The 26,248-nt window shown below is 32.8% G+C and overlaps 2 protein-coding genes across 5 annotated transcripts in view; both read left to right on the top strand.

Moving 5' to 3' along the window:
- LOC111422683 (LIM domain only protein 3) overlaps window positions 1–26,248 on the top strand; it is a 284,619-nt gene that overhangs the window by 176,874 nt on the left and 81,497 nt on the right. For all 4 annotated transcript variants that reach the window (XM_071196487.1, XM_023055902.2, XM_071196486.1 and 1 more), the window contains one exon: window positions 19,518–19,584. The gene's annotated coding sequence lies outside the window, so the exon portion shown is untranslated. The remainder of the gene's footprint in view (window positions 1–19,517; window positions 19,585–26,248) is intronic.
- On the top strand, window positions 14,148–15,092 carry LOC111422699 (ATP synthase subunit d, mitochondrial-like). Its single transcript, XM_023055916.2, has one exon. It carries the CDS (start codon window positions 14,353–14,355, stop codon window positions 15,022–15,024), a length of 672 nt encoding a protein of 223 aa, XP_022911684.1. The 5' UTR covers window positions 14,148–14,352; the 3' UTR covers window positions 15,025–15,092.

The following is a 26,248-nucleotide window of genomic DNA, read 5'->3' as shown; positions in this document are numbered from 1 at the left end:
GAGCTATTTCAAGTTGAATAAGTGCTATTCTGTACAAATATTGTCCTTTTGTATTGACCAACAAATCGATCCACAAGCCTGCGTATCTAATCTCAAAAATGCTACATTTATGGAGCAAGCTTAAGGAAAATGAATGAAAGATAAAGCTTGTGTACGTCTTCAAAATCAGGAATTGAAGACAGTCTCTGAGTGGTTGAAGAATGCAAGATACTAAACTACAAGATAAATAAAAAAATCAAGCTATGACTGAAGATGACAAGATTTCAGTAGCAATTACAAAAGTTATTACACTACACCAATATAGAGAAGAAATGAGACTTTTAATTGTTACGTCAATGCACTCTGAAAACACTGGATTGCTGGAATAACTGGAAATACGAATGCCAAAGGGGGAATGATGAATGAAAGAGTATACAACATTATTATGGTACTACATGCCATCCAGCATCCATAAAATGTTACAGCATTCTAAAGATATTATTCACGCATGTATTCTATTCCCTAGATAACTAGCACGTCATTAACAACGATGTTTTAAATATAACTCAGATTTTTATTTCAAGCTTTTTTCAGGGCAAGACTCTGCTGCATAATATCGCTGTTGATGTCTCCAAAAATTCTAGGAACCCGAATTTTGGATCTGACGAGTGCTAATAATGAATTTAAATTATAATTAATATGCATTTTTATTTTTTGTTGCTTATATTGATTGTGCAATGTTGTATATAAAGTATCACAGAACTTAAAAAGATATGCAGCAACTTTTACGCTTTAAAGAATTTCCTGTGAGCTATTTCAAGTTGAATAAGTGCTATTCTGTACAAATATTGTCCTTTTGTATTGACCAACAAATCGATCCACAAGTCTGCGTATCTAATCTCAATAATACTACATTTATGGAGCAAGCTTAAAAAAAATGAATGAAAGATAAAGCTTGTGTACGTCTTCAAAATCAGGAATTGAAGACAATCTCTGAGTGGTTGATGAATGCAAGATACTAAACTACAAGATAAATATAAAAAATCAAGCTAGGATTGAAGAGGACAAGATTTCAGTAGCAATTACAAATGTTATTACACTACACCAATATAGAGAAGAAATAAGACTTTTAATTGTTACGTCAATGCACTCTGAAAACACTGGATTGGTGGAATAACTGAAAATACGAATGCCAAAGGGGGAATGATGAATGAAAGAGTATACAGCATTATTATAGTACTACATGCCATCCAGCATCCATAAAATGTTACAGCATTCTAAAGATATTATTCAAGCATGTATTCTATTCACAAGATAACTAGCACGTCATTAACAGTGATGTTTTAAATATAAATCAGATTTTTATTTCAAATTTTTTTAGGACAAGATTCAGCAGGATAATGCTGCTGTTGATGTCTCCAAAAATTCAAGGAACCCGAATTATCAATTTGACGAGTGCTAATAATGAATTTAAATTATAATTAATATGCATTTTTATTTTTTGTTGCTTATATTGATTGTGCAATGTTGTATATAAAGTATCACAGAACTTAAAAAGATATGCAGCAACTTTTACGCTTTAAAGAATTTCCTGTGAGCTATTTCAAGTTGAATAAGTGCTATTCTGTACAAATATTGTCCTTTTGTATTGACCAACAAATCGATCCACAAGCCTGCGTATCTAATCTCAAAAATGCTACATTTATGGAGCAAGCTTAAGGAAAATGAATGAAAGATAAAGCTTGTGTACGTCTTCAAAATCAGGAATTGAAGACAGTCTCTGAGTGGTTGAAGAATGCAAGATACTAAACTACAAGATAAATAAAAAAATCAAGCTAGGACTGAAGATGACAAGATTTCAGTAGCAATTACAAAAGTTATTACACTACACCAATATAGAGAAGAAATGAGACTTTTAATTGTTACGTCAATGCACTCTGAAAACACTGGATTGCTGGAATAACTGGAAATACGAATGCCAAAGGGGGAATGATGAATGAAAGAGTATACAGCATTATTATGGTACTACACGCCATCCAGCATCCATAAAATGTTACAGCATTCTAAAGATATTATTCAAGCATGTACTCTATTTCCAAGATAACTAGCACGTCATTAACAGTGATGTTTTAAATATAATTCAGATTTTTATTTCAAATTTTTTTAGGACGAGACTCAGCAGGATAATACTGCTGTTGATGTCTCCAAAAATTCAAGGAACCCGAATTTTGAATCTGACGAGTGCTAATAATGAATTTAAATTATAATTAATATTCATTTTTATTTTTGTTGCTTATGTTGATACCTTGTTCTTTGTCTTTGTATTGATAGAAATAACGTACAATTTTTGATTCACTAAAAGACATTGGAGCAGAACGTGAATGTGATTCATTCAAAATTTTTTGCCAAATAAGATTTAGTAGTAGAAATATTTTTGGTGAGCTTAAAGTTCCCTAAAGATTTAAAAGAATTTGCCTGACAATTTTACAGGATAACTTTAAAGACGAAAAATTTGATAATTTGAATAATTAACTTAATAGCAATTAATTCCACATCGAGTCGTGGACGTTTTGACCACCACAAATAAGGTACAGACTGTAGACTGATCTTGATTGACTCATGATTGGTCTTTGATCGCTTGATTGCTAGCTATGCCGGTTTAACTAGTGAAGTGTTCTGTTATAGTAATCAACAAGAACTAACATAGTTGTTACGGCTTATAGTTTTCTTTGCCCCTTTATCTAAAAGAATCTCATACCAATACCATAAAACCCCGGTAAATCCCCACCTATCTATCAGAGAGCATGATGTAACATTGGCAATCACTACATCGGTACAAATTGCCTTCAGCAGTCTAAACGTTCTTGTCACATCTTCTTTACGTATGAATGCAAAAGAGATAAACTGACAAAAACTCAAGGCCCAAGCAAAAATCTTGTACTACTTCTGTTGATAGATTTAGCTATGTTGTCCTAAATGGATTTTGATATCATTTTTTTCTATTTAGTTATCCACTCAATGTAAATGTTGTTGCATTATAAAAACTATTTTAACGAAATCGTCGAGGTTGCAAAATTATTGTGACTGTTCCTAAAATAGCATTCTTTTAACATAATCATTTATAATATTGAGTAAGCAGCTGATTTACTGACCAAGTGAATCGTCAAATTTGATTCAAGTGATATTGCGTCTCATTTTTTTGTCACATTTAGTTGGCTAGGTACTCATGGGTTTTGAATGATGGGATCAAAGTCATACAATGAATTTCTGCTCTTTCTTATTCAGACAATTTTACCATTTTAACAAAGTAATAAAATTTACTCTAAGAAAATCTTGTGTTTTTGGGTGATAAACTTGGTATGCGCCGTAGTATACTAGTTTAGTATACGAAAAATTAACTGCACAAAATAACAAACATAATTACGACAAATTGATATGATGTGTAATATTTACAATTTCTTTGATGACCTGGCTCGCACTAGGATACAGGGTCTTGACCTTTCTTTAACAAACTTACACCGAGTGTGCACTGGGTATTTGAAAGAATATGAAATACTAGCACGGTGTCAACAGAACAAATTATTATACAATGGTACTCATAAGGTTGACCAATTGTCACATTAATATAACACTTACTGAGTTATGTAATAGCATGGTAATAGGATATTTACAGCGGAAAATAATACAGTAGTGACCGTCAATGAATGTTAAATTTCTATACAATATTTCAATAATTTATACCAATTTCAAGAAAACTCAAAATTCACATAAAATCCATTTATCTTATTCATCTCATATCTTGTATTAGTTATTCATTTTATTCATCTTCAGAAGATTTCTAAAGATGATTACAATATTTTAAATAATATTATAGTACGTCTATTATAACAGTCTTTAATAACTCTGATGCCATTACTGATTACTCATCAGGTCATCACATCTTGCAGTTGTTTAAAAGAACTTGATATCTTTGAAATTGTTGCTACTACTATATACTATTTGAGAAAGTAGTGACCTCTCTAGATGATTGAGTTTGTTGTCCCTGATAAGGTCTGCCTCTGAAATCTATTCTAAGAAATTGACTGCGAGCTGTCTCTCTATCTCTTTAATTGTCAAACCTTCTTGCCAGTTTACTGATTGCACCAAATTCCAAGCCTGGTATTCAGGAAATTAATTATTATTTTCAATATGCTGCTTGAGTCGTCGCTGATTCAATACTTCTTTGTCGGTAATTTTATGATCGTTTGCTTTCCCAGTGTTTTCCTGGGTTTCCCAGGGACTCGGAACACATAAGGTTGTGATTTGAGTCTATAGTTACCAATGTTAAGGTTCGTAAGGTACTCTTCTGGTTTAATTTTCCTGTTCGTTATTATATTGTTAACAAGTAATTTGGCCCTATTCCCAAAGTAGACCATTTTGCGTAGTTTTGTTAAAATCACCTAGTATTATGGTAGGCACCTTTTGCGGGGTTTCATCAATTGTTTGTTCGAGCAGCTCATAAAATTTATGGCCTTCCCGTGTCTCGGGCATACATTAAGTGAGACGTATTTTAATTTCTACTGTAATTATCCTATTGCTTTTATGGTTTATGTCAGTTACGTTATGACTAGCTAACATGCCCACACCAGATGATGTTAATCCGTCTTTAGGCTTACCGGAATACACTGTATTCCTAGTTTCTATAATCTGTTGATCCCTTGCCTTCAGTTCTTTGAAAATTTTTGATATTTTTCGCTAAATGAACTTTACGTTTCAACAAGTTATTAACCACTACATAATTACATAGCTTCACAAAAATAAGCACCTTCATTGAGGGAGAAATAAGAAAAAATCTTGTGTTTGATCAATCATAAGCAAGCACGATTAAAGAGTAATTCGAATAGAATCTTAGTGAAGTAAAAATGCCTGATAGTTCTTGGAACTTATTAACTGATGATGTTATAATAATAGAGATAACTAACAAAAGTGAGATTTCAGTCGTGTTTTTAGCAGCAAAATATTAAGGAGGAAGGACAGCACGGTATTGACATCTTACAGCTCGAAAAAGAAAAATGGTATCATGTTCTCAACCTTGCATCATAGTACAACTTGGAAAAACCTACTTTCTTTACATTAACAAGTAAAAATTTTAGGTTCAGAAAAGGTTTTTGTTGTGGATGCGGAATTTTGAAGATGTCATCAGCCGAACAAAATAAATTTTTATTTTCATTTTCATTTGAAATGTCTCGTCTCGCCAGTAGTATTTTAACCAGTTATATTTTTCTATCAACAAATGAGTTTACAACAAAAGGAGTATCAAGAATTATCGGTATAGAACTAACGAATAATTAAAGTCTACAAGATAATTGACCTCTATGGGATTTACTCTATTAAATCCTGCATTTTGCTTCCACAAGAATATTTCTTTCAAATAATTAACTATAACAACTATAGCTGGTAAGAATTATACCAGATTAAAACAAATTTTTTTTTATTCCCTGCAATTAAGGTAATGGTATCATCTTCTCCTGTCGGGAATGTTAAAGTAGAACAAACTTAATATGTCTATATCTAGATAATTAATAAAAGTTACGTGTTGCAAATAAATTATATCAAGGTGACACATCGTGCGACTTTCTGTTTCCTGGCAACTTGATACTTGTTATCAGGCAGTAGAAAGAATGAGGGGCTTTAATGTGAAAAAAGTCTCTTGTTTTAAAACATATTATTTATACGATATGGTACACGATTCTTATATATGGAGATTAATTTCTGGTTGGCAATCATCATCAGCTAAATCTACGTTGATGTGAATTGAATAAATAAGAATATCGTAATAACACTTAAGTAAAGACATACATTTTTGATTAAATCAGCTGATGAATGTCCTAAGAAATTGATATCTTAAGGTATCTTTTTGAAATATGCACAAACATATTATTAACACTTTTCTCCGTTATAATCTATTTTTGGATAAAACTATTAGTTTTGAGAAATCAATTTTTAAATGTTAATAGGATTGTCAATCTTTTTTAATTAATTTTAAAAAATCGTTCAATATTGACTTTAAATGGTATTATTCCTTCAAACGAATGTTGTATTTGAAAATTAGTTTCCTAAGTGGGATTTTAGTTTTTTTTTTTTTTTTCATAAACTTTTTTGGGAAAGCAATTTATATCGACCAAACCTTCTCTAAGAACCATCAATTAGTCTGGTAAAGCAGAAGCTTTTTGTAAGTACACGCTAATGTTGGTCTTATTTACCGATTTTTACCGCTCAATTAACACCTTCAGTTTGATACGCCACTAGTAAAAACGGCTTAATATACCCTCTTCCCTTTTTCCTTTATCCTATACAAACAACAAATATTTGATATGGTGTAATAGCCCCGGCTACTTCCACCTTAAAACTTAAAGGGAAAAAGAGAGGCGAATACATTCAAATACAACATTGGTATAGTACAAATATTGCATGTTTGGTGTAATTTATTTCTCTGATTAAGTAATAAAAACAAACCCGGTTCATAAAATGTTAAATAAAAAAAAATGGATAGAAGTAAAAAATGGGGTGAAGTAGAGAACACAAAAAAAACAGGGGCAAATATAGACAGGGGCAGTTTCCAATAAATTCGAATATTATGTCGCGTATCCCTATTGACAAACGGCACGCCAATTAAAATAAAAATGAAACGTCGCCTGTTTTCACTAATTACTCGCGCTCCAAGCTGTCCAATTTAGCCAAAAATAAAACGAGGTGGTGTGCGTGTGCGAACGTGCGCTCGTTTTAGGGGGGAGGTGAAAAAAAAACGGATTCCAACTTCTCGATACCTACAATAATTGGCGTTTCGATGTTATTAGTCATTTTAATAAAATCTACAATTTTTTTTTGCTATAACTCATAAGCTGTAATTGCAACTCAAAATAACTTAGATAACCAATCAGTTTGTTAAAAAAAATGTTTAATCGTGTTATTGTTGATTTATTGTTCAATAAAACGTAGAGTTCTAATCAACTATTTAAAAATGTGGTAGTAAAATCCGTTTTTAATACAACATCCAACCCAACCGAATCCACGGGGTGTTAATTCTTTAATTTAAACCGGTGTCGTTCGCGATCATTTTCATCGGTTTTATTGCCCCATAACGTTGCATACGTGATTTAAAAATACAATACGTTACGCGAAGTCCCATCAAAAATAACCACGTGTTTATTTATTTATATCCATACACGCTGTAGATGAACCATTTGGGTAAATCAAATCCATCAGACATCATGATTAATAATAACATTTATAATCCAACTTTCGGTGAAACTCCTGAAAATCCTCTCTATATGTACTGGGTCTTCGGAAACCCCTTTTGGGATATCGAGTGGCTTCAAATGCCTTCTCGGAATGTTGCCGTTATCCGAGGCAAGTTTCCACTTGTTATCTAATTAGCGAGAAGAGAGAGAGCGAGGAGTAGGGGATGGCTCGTAGTTCTTGTTGTTTCAATGTCTTCATAACGGGATTCAATTTGAATTCCGATAAGGCGCTTGGAATTCGGCCAAACGGGGCCGCCAACATTATCTTGGGGGCCCGTCGTGTTCGGGGTTCTTGTAAACGCGATAGCAACGGGCCATCTTCGACGGCGGCCGGTGTTCACAATCCCCATGGATTTATCTAAATTGTTTCTGAAAAGGAGTTTTAACAAGCGTGGATTAGCAAAAACTATATTTGATAATAATTTTTACAATAAAATAAAACATCTATATTTGAATTTATTTTCATATCAAAAAGAAAATGTGATATTTATAATATCACATGGGCGATAATATTACACGGTTTAACCAAATTGATTTGATTTTTGTTGAAAGGCGCAGAAATGAAAGATATGCTGTTTATTATACGTATCCACCAAAATGAACTATTCAACTCACTTTGCGCTGAAGATGTCGTTGGAAGGTACGGTTGTGATCATTTAATTAAAGAGTTAACAAAAAAGAAGGAAAGAAATGGAAGGCGTTGGTGGGTACGACCATGGATATCAAGAAGACGACTTTGCGAGCTTCAAACTGTCTATTGAGAGACTTGGCAGAACAGGATCCAGATTCATATAATCTTCGAAAGAAGAAAACAGAATTTGAAGAACTCGGTTACTCCAATTAATCCAGAAAGGAAGTACTGTGATGAGAAATGCTTTACCAGCACGAATAAAATTGCAAATCGTCCTCAAACATCTTGCTACTGGTGATGTTTTTGGATCATTATAACAATAAAACTGTACAGAGTACCCCGATGCACATTTTCTTCTTTTATCCTAGAAGTATGTGAAGCTATCTGGATAATACTACGAGATTACATCAAGGTAATCAGTAACATAAATAAAACAACCAATTTATATTTGTTATCTTTTATTTTTATTTTATCTCTTATTAATATTGTACATAATCTACACGATGCATATTATAGCTGATTGCAGCACGTCCGACCTACACATTATTTTCATTATATTGGTCAAACTGTTGTGTAGGTGTTTGAGTAGTAGGCTGAGTGTGATAAGGCGGCGAATTTTGAGTTAATATTTCAAATTGTTCTTCAATAATATAGTCTGGTGAGTTCACGGACCAAGATGTTTGAGATGATGAACATGTTGAATTTGCAGATTGAATATTTGCATCTACAAAATCATATGTAGACTGTGAATTTAATGGGGAACTTGTAGTGGAGGAGCTTGTAATGGACTGCAGACGTTCCTGAACCATAACATTTTGTAGTTTTTGTTGGCAGATTATGGCCCGATCTAAGACCATATTCCTCAACTGCAATGAACATGTACTAAATCATTCAATACATGTGTTTACATGTTCAATTCTCTTTCATTTGCGTTGAATGATGAACCGCAATTCACTTTAAAAGTGAAAATATTAAACCAGCCTAATTCTTTCAACGCGATTATACAATCACATTGAACGATTCACTTTTATGTTTACATGACTCAATTTCGTTGCTTCATCCAAATTGAAAGGCAGAAGTGAACCGTGTAACATCGCCTTAAGCGACATTTTATCGTTTTTAGAGATTTTCATGCTGTCTGGTAGGTAAAGGTGTAACTTATCTTAGAAAAAACGCTGAATACCGAAAGACGTAAAATACTATTTGTTTTAAAGGATAAAGCTAAGCGCCAATCACGTTATACGATTTCAAGTCCGATTTATATCATACGTCTAAGAACCGACATAGATACATCAAGAAATTCTACAATAGAAAAAATAGATGAACCTACAATTTCGGGCCAGTATCGCTTTCTAGATGTTATATTTGATTTTATATAGAATTTAAGTCTAACTAGCTTCCACCCTTGGCCATCTTCAGAAACTCTACAGATAGATTAACATCTCTCATCTTATCCATTTTACAAATGATAGCGGTAGGTAGCGCTAGTTAGCATAAGATATCACTATGTTCATATTTTTATTGCACTAAAACTAGAACTAACATTAGATCTAGAACTAGAAAGTTTCGGGTTTAGCTGTCTTGAGAGACGTGGGACTAAATCCGAATGTTTCTAGTTCTAGATCTACTGTTAGTTCTAGTGGCAGTGGTAGATAGTGTTAGTTAGCATAAGATTACTACGTTGTATATTTCTATTGAATTAAAACTAGAACGAGAAGTAGAAACATTCGGGTTTAATCGTGAAAAACACATTCAGTTGTCAATGTCAACTTTAATTGTATTATTATATTCGTAATCTTCATAAAATAACCTTTAAAGTGAGTCCAAACTTGACGCACTTATCTTATGAAACCAAAAAGTTCGAACTTTTAACTATTAATTTTGACATATTCGTCAACTTCATAAAAAATCCTTTAAAATGAGTCCAAACTCGACATATTTAACTTTAATATTAATGGAAATACAATCACTTCCGGTTTGAAACGTCAACGTCAATTTTGACATATTTGTCATCTTCATTAAAAAACCTTCAAAATGAGTCCAAAGATTATAGTACTTATCTCAAAAAACAAAAAAGTTAGAATAAAAAACATTAAACCCTACGTTAGCAACAATGAAGAAGCAATTTAATTTTTAAATATTAATACCAACCTTAATTTAAAATTTTTTTTTATTATAGTTTTGTTTTGTGACAAATATTAAGACATTTTATAAAAATTAAGAACATGTTAAAATGACATTGACATTTCAAACCGGAAGTTGCTTATATCTCGAGTAATATTGGAATTAAACGTATCATGTTTGGAATCATTTTAAAGGATTTTTCACGACGATTACAAATATGTCAAAATTTACGTTAACATTTAAAACCTGAACTAAGTTATCATATAATAGATCTTTTATAACTGAAGTTAATCTAGTGTTAATCACTTTTCCCACTTTCTTTTTATTGATTAAAAAAAATCGTCGATTTTTAAGCCACATGATGGTTCCTGAATTTTTCCCAAGTTTCTTAATATTTCTTTTGTTAAAAAAGAGTGTGCTTAAATTTTAATCTGTAAACTTGTAATACTTCGTCCTTAATTTCATTTTACAAGTTTTTATACCTTAATTTTGTAAATTAGTAACTAATAATTTGATTTCGACCTTGATATGTTATCTTTTTTAACAAAATAAAAAGAAATATTAAGAAACTTGTTTGTAAAATAGATAAGATGAGAGATGTTAATCTATTTGTAGAGTGTCTGAAGATGGCCAAGGGCCGAAACTGGTTAGACTTAAATTCTATATAAAATAAAAACCAGTTTAAAAGTAGATTATTTCCTTTAAAAATTCTTACAAGAATCGTCATCATTTTCTCTCTAGTTTCTAATAATTAAATTTATGCCACGACTTACAGAAACACCCTATATAATCGTAAAACGTAACGAGTGACCACCAAGCGGCTTCTGTGCTTGTGATAGCTGTCATCAGTGTTCTGTGATAAAAATGGACAGGCACCAAACAATTTTCAATAGTTTGAGCCTGTCTATTCTGAAAAGTCTTATATTTTTAGAGAGATGAAACCCGTTTTTCTCAACATTATGCATTTGTCGCTTAGTCAAGTGATGCATAACGCGGTCCACATATAATATCAATATGATAATTTGCGAATAAATTAAAGCCAACTTAATATTATTCAAAAAGGTATGCAAATTCAAGTAGTTATTTATGTAGTGATACCTCGAATCGTAGAGATTCATGTGGTCATTGAATATTAGCTAGAGACTAAGATCTTAAAATTCATTAATGTAGTGATAGAAAATAAAACAATGAAGGAATAGAACAGAAAATGGCCAACAAAATAAACCCAATGTGAAGAGAGGAAAAGGTCTAAAGAAGGATGTTGGAAAAAAGGAAAGAAGAAGATGGGCAAAGAGAAAGAATTTGCGTTTAAATATGCAAACATGGGAAGATTGTACAGATTGTGGAGTGCATGGAGGAAATGGTTGAAAGTTAGGAGAAGTAATTCAGCGTGTTCGGCATCGAGGAAGATAAAAACATTGAAATGGATGTGTTATTTGGATAATGAAGATTGTAAAAGACGACAAGTTTAACAGAGTTGAGGAGCTACTTCACGAATTGCTAATTCAGAGTGTGGTAAATTGAATATTGGTTGATGAATTCAAACAAATGAGTTTTAGTAAAATGAGGAATAGTTGTGTAAATGCTTAATGAAGTAAAATGCAAAAGAAACAGTAAGCTGGTAGAGGAGATGAAAATAAGACCAAATCAGTAAGGATAAAAAGAAAATTGAGTGCTGGGGGGCGACTATTTGTGGGAAGTTATTCATCATCAAGGTGAACAATACTGTTATGGTGCTAATGTGTACTATGAGTCTTATCCTTTGGCCGCATTGCGAGAAATCGTACAAGAAACGTGATGTGTTGAAATAAAAAATTCAAGTTACAGGATTCGGAATAGAAATAGTAGAAATTTGGAGATGATTGCTGATTGCACGATATACAAGAGAACATTTGAAGGTTTCAAGAACAAGAATAGATAATTGATGAATTGAGAGCCGTCCAGGTGAATTCTAAAACAAGTTTGCTGATTAAATGCTGGTGATTACGTGTTGGCACTATCGCGAATTCAAGGTGCAAAGAGCTGAACAGAAATATGTTACATGTTCAGCATACATGCTCAGGAATGGCTCTAATTTTTCTCCTGCTGATCTGGTGCAGGTGCTGGTTAGGTGTGATACTGACGAGTAGTACGCAGTATCAGAAAGTGCTGATAACAATAACAGAGATTAGTGTCACTTTGGGCACCTATTGGATATAGGTCGTACTGTTAATAATTCAACCAACCTTTATATTTATTTAGAAATAGAGCAGAGGTTTATGCTTAGTCGTCATCTTCTAATCAATGTCGAGTATGCTGAATTGAATGATGACATAGGAAGCCGTAACTTTCAAAAGTCTTTACACCATGATTTTCTTTACTTTGATATCCTTCTGCAGGAGCATCGAATAGGCAGGCAAAATTTAATTTTGACTATATGTACAAAGGTTTTGATAGAATAATAAATATATTTGCTGAGTACTATTAGTGTCGAGGAATATGGTTCTGAAAAGAAAGGTGAATTGTTGATATTAAGTGTAGAAGTCAATTTAGAAGAGACAATGTAAGGGTTAGGAGATTGATGAGGGTGTTGTGGACAAGGACGATAAGCTGGATTTGATAAGGGAAGAGCAAATGGTAATCCTGACAGTATCATTTTTTTCCATGTTTTCCCGTAGTTTCTTTTGTGATAGTATTGTTTGGTCGGTGTTGCATATACACAATAGTCTTGATTTGGACATTGATATCAAGACATTGTATCAGCTAGACATTTAAATGAATGTTGCATCGTGTCGTTCTTCTTAATTCGTCATCGCTCGATCAACGTTTACTGCTCTATGCTTGTGTTGGCATTATATTTTCCAATGCAGAGGAACTCTCATCTGGAAGCGTACTTTATCGCTTTGATCTACTGTCAACTTCTTCATCGGTTAGCTCAAAAAGCAAAATGAGTTTGTAACACCTTTTCATAAAAGTCAACGTTTTATAAAGCTGGTTTGTCTTCACCGCGGATTTACACATTTTTCAGATTTTTTATCTTTAAGTAGTGGGGTATAGTTATTCGAAAATCGAAGTTCTGTAATTGGTTCTGAAATATGCTATTTTGCTCGATGGGGCCAAAATCTTAACCTCTTTCACGTTGTTTTTATGGTTGCAAGTTTATTCTTGTCAATCTTCGTCAACGCTGTGTTGGTCTCGTTGTGTTTTAGAGCCTGGTTGATTGTCTATCTAGGTTTAGTTCTCATGAGGACCACGACTGCGGTATATTCGTCGCCTACAATCGAAGGTTTAATTCGTTTAGTTTAAACTATGATTTGACTAAAATTTAATATTATTTCGTATGCTTATAATGATTTCTTCTAATTTAGTTTTAAAAAATTCGCTATACGATCACGTAAAGTAGTTCTTTCGATTACGCGATTTCATTAAAATTTATTACCTAAATATGCTTCTTAACCACAAAGACTTATGTAATACATTATTCGTTTAGATTTATTTTAAGTGCAAGATTATGACATGTTTACGGATATATTAGATTATAAAATTTTGATTGTTGTAAAATTTGTATCTCAAGAACTAAAAGTGGTATTTCAAAACGGCTATTATCATTGAAAGTAGATATTTTAATTATCAATTTCATTTCACAACAATTTTCCAGGAAACCAATTTTTAGCGAACTCTAAAAGCTTTTATAAATAAAATTGTAAAAAAACAATATTGTCTTGATAATTATTTTATTATACAGTCGATTAAATTTATCTATTATGTAAAAGGCCAAAAGGCCGACTTTGAGTTCTGTACCAGAAGAATGTTGCGTGGGCGTTACATTGGCGCACAAATCATAACAGTACCTACAACCCACACGTTCTTTCGGACAAACCTGTACGGACAGGCTAAAGGAATTATGCAATTTATGCAATCAATCCATTTTGCGATTAGTTATTAAATCTAGTTTATAAATTGTATTATGTCCTGTCTTGTTTAAATCTATTTTGAGTTGCAGAAACGTTTAAGGTAATTTTGAAATAATCAATTTTGATAAAATCTTAACATTTAACATTAATTTTTTTTAAATTAAATTGTATTAAATTTTTTTGTGGCCCGGTCGAATTCTTCCTTCTTAAGCTGGATAATTTTTGTGGCAGTACAGAACTCGACCACAGAGTGTTCAGTGACCGTGTCGCGCAGCCAGAGGTCATCGTCAAAACCCGTTTCGGAGTTTCTGTATGCTCGATTCACTGTCCCAAAAAAAAGGCAGATTGTAAAAAAGTTTTTATGTAAACCCCAAAATCACAGATTCCTATGTTTAATCAATTGTCAAATTTATTTCTGACATTTAAAATTAATCCCTAAACATAAATGTCTGGAAAGAAAGTATTTAAAAGTTCAATAAACTGGTTAGAATTAGCATCGTTAGTTCCCGAACATCAAAAATCTTTATTTGTAACGTTCAAATCAAAATCGGATGCTTATTTACGAAAAGTACAAAGTCTTCCGGAGACTTTACCAAAAATCGATTTTAGTTACTATAAAAAAGGCATAGCTATACCTGGATTAGTTGACGATTTCGAGAAACAATACGGTGAAATAAAAATTCCTTACCCCGAGGATAATGTAAGTAAAGATATCGATGAACTTGAGAAAGAAATTCGCCAAGACATGGAAAAGTTTAAAAAAGAGTCCGATGCTCGTATTGCCGAATACAAGAAGCATTTGGCTCATTTAAATTCAATAGTGCCATATCATCAGATGAGTATGGAAGAATATAGAGACGCATTTCCAGAAAGTGCTATCGATCCGATAAATAGACCAACGTTTTGGCCACATAAACCTGAAGATCAAATCGGTTACGAACAGAAATTAGCTGCCGAACGAGCCGCCGCTGAAGCTGCACAAGCTGCAGCAAAAGCAAAACAAGAAGCTGCTGTACAAGAAGCTAAAGCTAAGCAAAAACAAAAAGAGAAAAAAGAGATTGAAGACAAAAAAGCGAAAAAAGAGGAAAAGAAGGACACAAAAGATAAAAAGAAATAACAAATAACGTTTTTTCAACGTACTTTGTGTTTCAGCTATTGTTAAAAATAAATATAATTAATATTAAATTGTTTACTTTAAATTACTGAATAAAGTGATCAAACGATAACCAAATAAAATTGAAAAAAAAAGAACAAAAAACTGGTAAAATTAATCGACTGAATATTTTTGGTGGGGGTTTTTGGGGGTGCAGTGGGGTTGGGAGTACAGCCTGTGCGAACAAATGAAAATTAACAAAAATAAACGAAAACAAAAGAAGTAATCAAACCATATTTAAATTTTAAATATCTCCATTAAGGCAACACAATATACATTTCCATGTTAATTGCTGGAGCCCCACCACCTGCTTCGCCTCTCACTTCTACTCACCCCCACTTCCGTCCCCTCATTTCCCTCAGGCTTGGTGCTTGATAATCTTGGGCTCAATCAATATGAAATATTTAATACCTTTTGTATCCCACTCTTGCAACCTTTCTCACTCAATCTCATTTTCGTTTTTTTTTTCATCTAGTTCAAACCAAAAAAAAATAAATTAATAATGTGTTGACTAAATTAGATTTATTTTAAGGAAGTGTATTTATACTTAAACATAATCTGTAAAGGCATCGTTCCGTTCGAAAGGCAAAGACGACGACGGCAACTTCCTTTTCCACGCGAAGGAAAGAAAGAACGGGTAACACCGTAACGTCTGCGAAGTCGAAGAACCGGTTCGGAAAGGGAAAGGGAGTGTGGGAGTGGGACGACGACGCGTCTCTCTTTGGAGGAGCTCCAAAGGTTCCCCAGGACCGCACACTTACCCAAGAATGCCGTCCGTTTACCTAAACTCCAAGCGCACAAACGATTCCTACGATTACCGGTCTCACTTTTCTCAATCCATATTTCCAAAACAATAAATCAAATAAAAAATTTTACTGGTTTCGCATATTATGTTAATCTTCAGGAAAAAATTAAAAAAATCGATTAAAATTATTTAAAAAAAAAATTATAATTGAAATGTAAAGTAAGACACATTAAAATTTATTCGTTTCGCCGTACGTCAGATGTAGTTTCAATTATAACGACCGTACAATGGGGGTCAGATAAAATTGGTCGTGGAATAATAAAATCGGGGTCTCTACCGTGATCGTATCCAACGAAAGAACACCTTTTATGCCGAGTTATTAAGAGTTAAAATCGCGTATTAAAGTCTCGTGAGTTCGTACGTAGGCAGGTGATAAAATTCTAACCCCTAATTTCTACCCTATTGTGACGCAAAGACCCCACTCTATATGACGACGCCACCGCTCGATATATGGATTTATTAAAATGTTAAACGTAAACTGAAAATTGAGGATAATTAAAAAATATTGTTAGTGCAAGTTTTTTGTTGCACACTGCGAGTATCATTGTTGAAAATTACGAAAGAGTTTCGACTCAAGTGTTAAGTAAACAGATATCTTGTTGGAAAAGTGTGCTTTCTCTTACTGTTTTGGGTTATCAAGCGAGACGAAAATTCTGGGAGTATTTTTTCAGAGCAGTTTCTAAATAACCTGACTGTGTTGCTAACACTCTTTTTACTAGGTTAACTTGTATTGCGAAAATGGAATATTTAATTTCCGCATTAATCACGTTTAGTGTGATGAGTACATACGTGAATATGCTTTTCAATTATTTTCAGCCAACATTATATTAAATTTTTTAAAATTTAGCTAAATTTACATAATATTGCAATTTTCAGAATATTGAACCAATTCCGATTACACCATACTATTATCCAACTCATTAAAATCGAGAAGAAGAAATACTTAAAGATGTATTGTTGCTTTAAATTTGGTTGTTGTTACATTTAATATTTATAAATTCCTCAATAGTTCTTTAATTAACCAATTTATAAATATAAACATCTCTAGCTTAGCAAATGACATCAACATTTTGCAACCAAGTGAGACTCCAAAGTGAGTTATAAAAATAAATATCGCCTAATCTTATGATTAAAGTAAATGTAACTTCGTTATTTTACCACCGTTATGACGTTCCATAAGTATTTCCAACTGCTTTCATCGGTTCCACCAATAAAAGATAATGGTGAACAAAAGATTCAATTCAGACACCTCCAAAACGTACAGCATTTGAGTCATCTGTGATCATCGTATTTTAATTTTCTTAACAGATATTGGAATATAATTGATCTACTGAGAATTGATTAGGTTGAGTTGAGTTCTCACCCATAAGCTGCTCTTAGTGCCAAACTTTTCTTGTTCCACAAATAACAGCAAATATACGGAAGAATGAGAAGATGTTATTAGAAACAAATAATGTGTAACTCTTTTTGATAGAACATTGAAGTACAAAGTAAGTTTTTCACAACACGAAATTGCTCAGTAATTTGAAATGATAGCTTTAAAGCCTAAATACAAAATATAGGTCTTGTATGATGCAGAATGACTCCTTTTGTATTTACGAGTCTCTGGTCATCCTCATTTTATCTAATCTTCAAAAGAGGCTACAAGTGACGATTATTTATCTCTGGTTTCTCGTATTCCATATGAACCCCTTATGCTAACTCAATAACAAATTCAGATAGTCAATAAATACACATATCTGGGAACTACACACAACCAATGAAACCAATCACAAGAGATTAGTTGTAGGATGGAGAAAATAAGAGCCGCATTTGCCAAAATTACGTCAGTTTTTAGGAGCCGATTCCTTACGCTAACTTCAAAAGTTAGAATCATGAACCTTGATCGAAGCAACTACCAAAAAATTGATAGCTTGTGCAATGTGCCTTTATCGCAAAATCTTAAAAATTTCATGCATAAGAACTACGATAAAAGTTTGCAATCTCGAATACCTCGGACATATAGTGAATGAAGAATGAGAGAAGATACGATTTATCACAAAACATATTGCAGGGGAAGCTTCCCGGGAAATGTGATCTGGGCCCATGGAGAAATTCTTGGCTCAAGAACCTTAGGAGGTTGTGATAGCCAATCGGATAAGCACTATAAGAAGAAGAAGGTTTCTTATAGGAGTGCTAATCAATCCAATAAAGCATATCATGTAAAGTGATGAAATAATCAATTTAATGGATGCAATTTTTTCAGTGTAATTGATTTTGTAAACGCATAAGTATTCACTTTGACCTTCTTCTTTGAATTTCGCTTTATAGCTGTTAGTTTAAGAAATTCATAAATGAAGACTTATTATAAGTTTTCAATTTTTCTTGCTCGTATTTGGACGATATGACCATAATCTTCATAGCACATCTTTTGTAGAATTTTATTCTTAGTAAATGAAGGGGGACACCCGGCTAAGTCCACTATGAATGAAATTTGGAATAAATTGCTTTCTAATATTAAATGAGTCTAGTATCAGTCTTGTCATATACTCAGTCTGTGGAACCTTATGAATTACAAGATATGACCTATTAATGATAGGTCTTTCTACAGTTTTGATCATAAAAGTGATAATATTGTTGAGACGAACAAAAAGAATACTAAGAAAAGATCTGCATACTCATGAGTTGGATGTTGAATTCGATTCAACTGTTCTACGAAAGTACTGACGTTGTTGGCAAAACGGCAAATTTTGCATAATTACAACAGCTTATACTCCGTAAAAGCTTTTATTGTGTCGTCACTTATAAAGTGAAATAATGACTAATGACAATAGAATTGTTGAGGAGAATGTGTGTTGCCAAGTATTCATTGCATGGCATTACAAAAAGCAATATGCTTTCCATGGCATTACAATCGGGTACTTAGTGAAGTCCATGAAGGAAACTGGGAATGCGCCAAAAAATAAAAGATTTTATTTAAACTGTTCGCACAAGCTATTTCCAAATTAAATTCAGAATCTAAAAGATCGTCTTGCCTCTATCAAAAAACGTACTAGTCATTATAGTACCAAAGATACCGCAAAAACCTATTTATCTAAATTTGAAAAAATGTTCTCAATGTTCAAAGAAAAGTCGCCAAATTGTACAAGTTGAGAAAATTACAATTCAATTTCCATATATAGTTACGTTTTGAATGAAAACTGTACTGATTCATCAATCACTTTAAATAAATAGCTTGGATGTCCAGAAACGTATTTTGATAGAATTTATTCATCAATTAATTTTTTTCGTAATATTTGACAATTTTAGAAAAGAAGACAATTTTTAAAAAGGTTATACATGTGATTTGATATGAGTGCTCGCCGCTATGTTATAGAATGAGTTGTTTGAAAATGAAGGAAGTTGAAAAAGAATGTTTAAGGTTATAGCAATCTAAAATTTCCGGCTTGAACGGGTTTTTTTTATAAAACTCGCCGATACCTATTTGACGTTTTTTGATATTTTTAAAACCTGTCTTTCTCTTGGTTTCAATCACCACCTCATTACTTCTTATTATCCTTATTCCTTTGATTATTATCGCTTTCCAATCGTTCATAACAAGTTTACAAACATTATCGCTTATTGTAATTCCATCCTCACTGGTAACTTTACTAATTATATTATTTTCTTTCAGGAATTATACGAGCAAGATCAGCTGTTACCAAATCTCAGCATACGAACCATTGGCTGCTGTTCTTCAGGTAAATAACTTCACTTTAACATTTATGTAACTCATGAGTTATATTGGTCATCATATTTTCTACTAAAGCCTATTTCCCAAATATATTTAGTTCCCGAAACATGAAAGACTTGTCATCAAGTTGGATCGAAATAATGATTCCTGTCTAGCCGGAACCTGAGGCAAAGTCTGGAGTCTTGTTTCACTATTTTGCATTATCTACCAGTACTTTATTTTCTAACCAGTAGGCTTGTTTTACCTCGAGTATTGAATATAAAATAAATTTGGCCTGATCTATTATATCAGTCACTTTCTATAATACTTATCTAACTTGGCATGTAAAAGCCACCAGGCGCAGTTGTTTATTAGATACATCCCAAATTTATTATAATAGATAAAAGATTACTCTTTTTTTAATCAATTGTCTAAAAATAATAACTACAAAACTATAAAATGCCAGTATATTGCGGGCGAGGAATGATTTTAAATGATGTCAGGGTCAATATTGAGGGGTGTCACAGATGATGTTTTGGACAATGACCTGAATGATATAAAAAAGCTAAAACTTATGGCCAAAACTAATCGGTTTTGGAGGAACGATTTGGATTCGTTCGCGAAAATTGTTATATCGGGCATGTTTTTTATAGCTAAAGAATAACGAATAGACTCTGTTGTAATGTGATTAAAAATTTCATCAGACATCAGTTTCTGTCACTAACTCTATTTTGGCTAACCGATTTCTTCAATGATACTTTAGCTGATTAGATAATCTCCATAATTAGTAATATTTAAAAGCTGTTTAGTATTAATTACAAAAATTTGAGCATTACTGAGTACATAAATCGGTATAAATTATTTCATAGTTCTCGAAATATACGGGAAGTGATTTTTTAATGTTTTCTTCAAACATTTTTTTCTCCTAAAATTAATGATCAACATATAAATTTTCTTATATCGTCTTAAAGAGGAAACTATAAGCTTTAATTTAGGACTTAAGTTGTTTTTTTACACCCAGAAGTATACCTAAAACGATTGCTTTAAATTTAATAGCGACAAAACTTAATCTTAAATTTTATCTGCAATTTCCTTTTTTTAACATTTTCTTCTAAATTAATTAATTAACATATAGTTTATATTACATAGGTTTGAAGAGGACATTTTAAGCTTTAATTTGCGATACAAATTTTTCTTAACTCCCAGAAATACACCAACAGCGATAAAAATGATCTCCAAACAATTTTTATTTACGATTTTTCTCGAACACTTAGCCCTAAATTCTTTTATTACCATATTGATTATGTTAGATCGTCTTAAAGAGGATATCTGAAGCATCGATTTAAGCTATAAATCATTTCGTCCAAAATGGTCTTTAATTGACGTTTATAATTTTTCTTATATCTATCTTATATATAGAGTATATTTTAAGCGGGTATTAAACTAACGTTTTAAACGATAGTTCGATAGTAAAATTAAAAATAAAACTTCAGTATTCTTAGTAATACAACTAAATTATTCGGGAACTCTAAAGGATTCGTCGTATGTTATGGTAGCGTGTACTTTAGTCTGTATTGTGCAACATATCTTTCACATTTCTTAAAGTTTTTACCTCCTGAACAAGATTCATGAAATGTTTGTTAGTAGATTATTTTCTTTCTTAATGTGCGAGCTGATTTTAATTTATATTTGTTGAATAATCTTTGTACAAATCGCTAAAATAAGTATGGTGTAATAAATATTTATAATGATATTGTATATCAAACGATATATTTATAGATATAGAGAAAATCTGGTTAATTCTCTTTGTAAAGAAATAAGACGTTATGGGGAACGCGTTGTATACACAAAGCAGTAGTAATTAGGCACGTAACTGAAGCTGATTGTTTATTGGCGGCAATTGAACACACCGTTCGAATCCAAAGTAGCTCGTTGAGATGCAGGGGACAAACTCTATTCTTCGAGGTCGTAATGGTATGCACGTTCGTCCCTACGTCATCGGACGATTCTTGTTTTACTGTTTACTGGGAAGGTTATTTTGGACGATGAGGGAAAGAAGTCGAAGAAAATACGGTTTCTCAGGCGGCACCTCAAAAATTCTAATTACGAGAAATAAATGTCGTAGAATTCGGATAGAAATTGGGATAGATGCGTATCGAATTCGTTTGATGTCCGCCCGTCTACGATTATTCACACCTCAGAAGTGAACGAATGGATACAGATGCAGAGTTGGACGAAAGAAACTTATGAACGGGTTAAAAATGCTGACGCGCCATTAGGCGACAATTTCGAAAAGGCGGAATCGCAGCCGACCGTGCGATAATTTACTGCTGCCAGTTTCTGCGTTTCTCTTCGTTCCGTTCTTTTAGTCGAGACCCCGATTACCAGGAATCGTTGGCAGCCCGCGTATGCAAAATTATCTACTTACTCCTTCGTCCTGCCTCCTCTTCTCTACCGGGGCGAGGATAGTGGCCTGGGACACGGCACAAACATCTAAGGACAATATTTAATGAGCACACCCCGCCACGGGACATAAATTACGTTAGGAAGATTAATGATACCTTTTGCTGGCGCCCCTCCGGCTCCGCTTCTTCTGCCGCTCCCACCATCCATCCCTCTCTTACCTCCAGACTCGTCCTTTGGAGACCTCTTTTCTTCGTACTTCGGGACGCAGCGAACCTCGCTACAACTGCATTTGTTACTCTCTCGCGTCGTGTTGTTAAGCGACCTCTACGTGTCTCTCTTTCTTTACCGGTTAAAAGTGTCACATAAAGGAAATCAAAACGTACTTGATTCTAAAAAGCTTTTTCTCTAAACTTGTAAACATTTTATTCACTTCAACGATTTTCTCTTATTTAAGATACTTTTACTTTTTATGTTTTTATATTGAAAATGACATCTATCTAAATAGTTGAGGATGTTGTAGAATGCGTTCAAGAGGTCGTTTGGATGTCTTCAGATGCGTGGGAAGTCATCTTTGAAAAGAATTCCTCGAAAAATATGTCCGTCATCTTTGGTAATTGTAGAGGTGGGTTTGCAATGTCCGACTCATTTCGTTAGCAATTAAAATTAATTGGTGAAGGAGAAATTTTCGAATGAAAAGAAGATTCCGCGAGACGAAAAATCTATGTGATGTGTTTCGCGTTTGCCCGGTTCCGTTCTACACGTGCGGATTTTAATTCATGCCTCCACCGCATGTCCGTGACAGTTAGCAGTTATCTCGCTGTTAATAGGGCTGCCATAGACGTACATATATATCCCTCATTGTCCCGGGCGCGGGGCGGATTCCCGCAGGAACCAAAAAAGCTCTCGCATACGAGCCGCGATGGTCACGGTACGGTAGTAGTAGAAGTGAGAAGAGGGAGAGAGAAAAAAAAACGCAAAATTCAATTGTCCGCCGGCGTTATTCAAGAATGTAAAATTCTGACGCGCATATAAATCGCTCGAATAACCGTCCAGCGGCGTCGGCGGTAACGCGGCGTTAATTTATTTTTTCGGGGGCCGCACACGTACTACGCCACTGGACGGACCCCATCCGCAAAAGCTATGCGCGGAATTAATAAATGATCTTCATTGTTCTCGTATGCGGCGATTGAATGCCGCCACGTCTTTTTGTTCCTGGCGATTTTTTTCGAAAAGGGGCCACGAAATTGTTCGCGACACCCACCGCGTTATTTCACCAAATTTTATCCTGTCCAAAAATTAATTTTAAAATCCGTCAAAAGCAAATAACGAGATATAAATGTCTCCCTACACTTTTCAATTTCGCAATTAAACCTATGCGAAGTTAGCCCCCAATTAGATAGAGTTTTACATGTATAGTCAACCGATTTCGATAAACAATGTCTCATTTGACAGCTTAATCCTTGGCCAATACGAAAGTGGAAATGTGGTTGTCGATATGCCCAATTCTAAATGTTTAAGGGTTTTGATTAAAACACAAAAAACGAATTAATCAAACACATCAATTATTTCCTTAACCTATTCACCAATTTTAGTCATCAACATCTCGATCGAAAGTATGATCTACAATGAATGCGAAGGTGGAAATGCCCGATTTCAAAATTTACTACTAATTACCTACGTACGGTTGTTTAAACGAGAGTAAGCCGACTGATTTTGTCTACCACATTCTTTACCGTTTTGTATTTTTATTGTCACTTATGCTTTATTCTTTATGAAATATTCGGAAAACATTTTAACTTTTCTAATGAAGAGAAAAATACAGGGTGCCCATTATGTATGGAATATACTATATATCTTGGTAGGTATCAACTTTATAAAAAAAACATTTTATACAAAAGTTGTTTAATAGTTTATTTGCCATAATAAAACAGCATTCAATTGGTTTTATTTCAGAAAACAAACGAGCAACGAATAACCCTTGAAGTTTTTTAAATGGCAATGTACCCTTTCGCTAGGCTCATTTGATAGAGATTTTTTTTCTCTTTACGATGACGTAAAATTTGAGTACCCTTATATCAGAAAATTTTGCGTTTCCACTGGTGTGAAAACGCACCAGCGTTTTTAAAATTGTTTTACAGCCATACATTACCAGATTTCAAGGTGTTAGCTGTTTGTACGATAACACTATAAGGTTGTTAGGCTATACATATCAAAATATTTCATAATTCTTGCTATTTAAACTATATTTGCATCAATTCTTTTCGATTGAAAATTTCTGTTTAAAATATACAATAGAAATAAAACTATTTTTAGTACATAAAATTCTTTAAAATTTTGATATTTGTAAGGTTTTAGTGCATATTTTTCTCATATATATCTTGAACCGCGAAATAAAAATATGAATTCTGAAAATACGTCTTGAAATATTAACGATGCAAAAACACACCATTGGGATATATGATGAGATATAAGGATTACATCATCTTTCGTATTATCAGAAACCAGTTTATTCGCATTTATTCGGTGAATTCGCTAGAAATAGTCGTTTATGGACATAGTGTGTCAATATATGTGTGGTAAGTTTAGCGTTCATTTACATGAAGAGTGCTTTGCGAAGTATAACAATAAATGATTATACCGTTCATGCCATTGGTGCGTTTTTGCACCAATTTCAGTATAAATATTTTTTATCTTAAACTTCATACTAAAGTTGGATTAGTTAGTATTATGTTGTATTAGTATTATTATTTATTTACGGCTAATTTATTACTTAGTTAATAAATGATAATCAAAATGTTTGTGTGTTGTTGTTCATTTATCTTACCAGTGGTGCATTTTTGCACCATCTCATATCTCAAAAACAATTTTTTTTTAAACAACTGTGTACATTTTTATACTTAGCATTACATCTTATCTTAAGGAAAATTGTAAAAGATCGATTTTTTTAAATATAAAGCATAGTGGGAGTAAATGGGTTAAGAAAATGTAACTAATAACATTAATCTAGATATCCGAGATCGTCAAGTACCTCGAATTATTGGAGATGTACACTAATTTTTCGTTTATTTGTTTTATTTTGTATGTAAATTTAATTTACAGTAATAATTCGAGGTACTTGACAATCTCGGATATCTAGATTAATATTATTGATCAATTTTTATTAATAAACAATTTTAAAATTTTCTGATGTAAGGATACAAAAATTTTACGCCATCGTAAAGAGAAAAGTAATCTCTATCTGAGCCTAAAGAAAAAATACATTGACATTTAAAAAAATTTAATTCGTTACTCATTTTTTTTCTGAATTAAAAACAATTGAAGGCAGTCTTATTATAGCAAATAAAATATTAAACAACTTTTGTATAAAATGTTTTTTTATAAAGTTGATACCTACCAAGATACCTGTATATTATACAACTTGAAGAAAAAGTTGACAATTGGATGTAATAGAAAATTTTGAAAGAATATTAAAAAATGGAAGAAATGTAAATTAGCACATTACCTCTGAGAACTTTACTATTTATATTTCAATATTAACAGAGTTATAGGTTGGGGCGCTTTTTGTGTGTAACTATATACAGCAAAAAATATAAAATATGAAAATGGAAGACTAGAAAAGTAGTAAGAACAACAATAAATTATATTAAAGGTAGAAATTCCAAAAACCAAAAATGAAAAAAAAAGTTCTGGTATACAATGATACATTTTAAATCAGTCTATTCCTTTGTTCGTTTGTTTACATAATTTATTAATGATTAGTAGAATATTTCGAACATTTTCATATTAATTTGTTCTCTAGTAATAATCCGCTTACAAAAAATTATATTTTATGTAATTGGGGAGTAGATTTGGAGGCAGAAAAGTCACCGGAGTTTAAACAATCGTACGTACTTAATTAGCAAATTAAGAGATAGGGCATTTCTATTTTCGCATTCACCGTGGATCATACTTTCGATGGAGATTTGGCGACTAAAATTGGTCAATTAATAAAGGAGATTGAGGAAATTGACTTATTTGATTAAGTAGTTTTTTCTACTTTAATCAAAATCATTAAATATTTCGAATCGGGCATTTCGACATAATTATTCAGTCAGACGGAAGCTTTCGTTTGAGATATAAAACATTAAAATCCGTCAAACCGTTCTCTAATTATAGTCGATTTAGTTTAAATAAATTTTTTCATATTGTGGGCTAGACTTCCAGTCGGCAGATTCCGGGGGTCATTTCAATAGCCGGACGCAGATAATTAGTAAATTTTGAAATCGGGCATTTCCACCTTCGTATTT

The sequence above is a fragment of the Onthophagus taurus genome, chromosome 6 (assembly GCF_036711975.1).
Source record: "Onthophagus taurus isolate NC chromosome 6, IU_Otau_3.0, whole genome shotgun sequence".
Lineage (NCBI taxonomy): Eukaryota > Metazoa > Arthropoda > Insecta > Coleoptera > Scarabaeidae > Onthophagus > Onthophagus taurus.
Note: the sequence above shows the minus strand (reverse complement) of the source record. Positions and strands in the feature narration are given on the sequence as shown.

Coding starts and splice junctions, on each gene's coding strand:
- LOC111422699 (XM_023055916.2), top strand. CDS start 14,353: ATGTCTGGAAAGAAAGTATTTAAAAGTTCAATAAACTGGTTAGAATTA.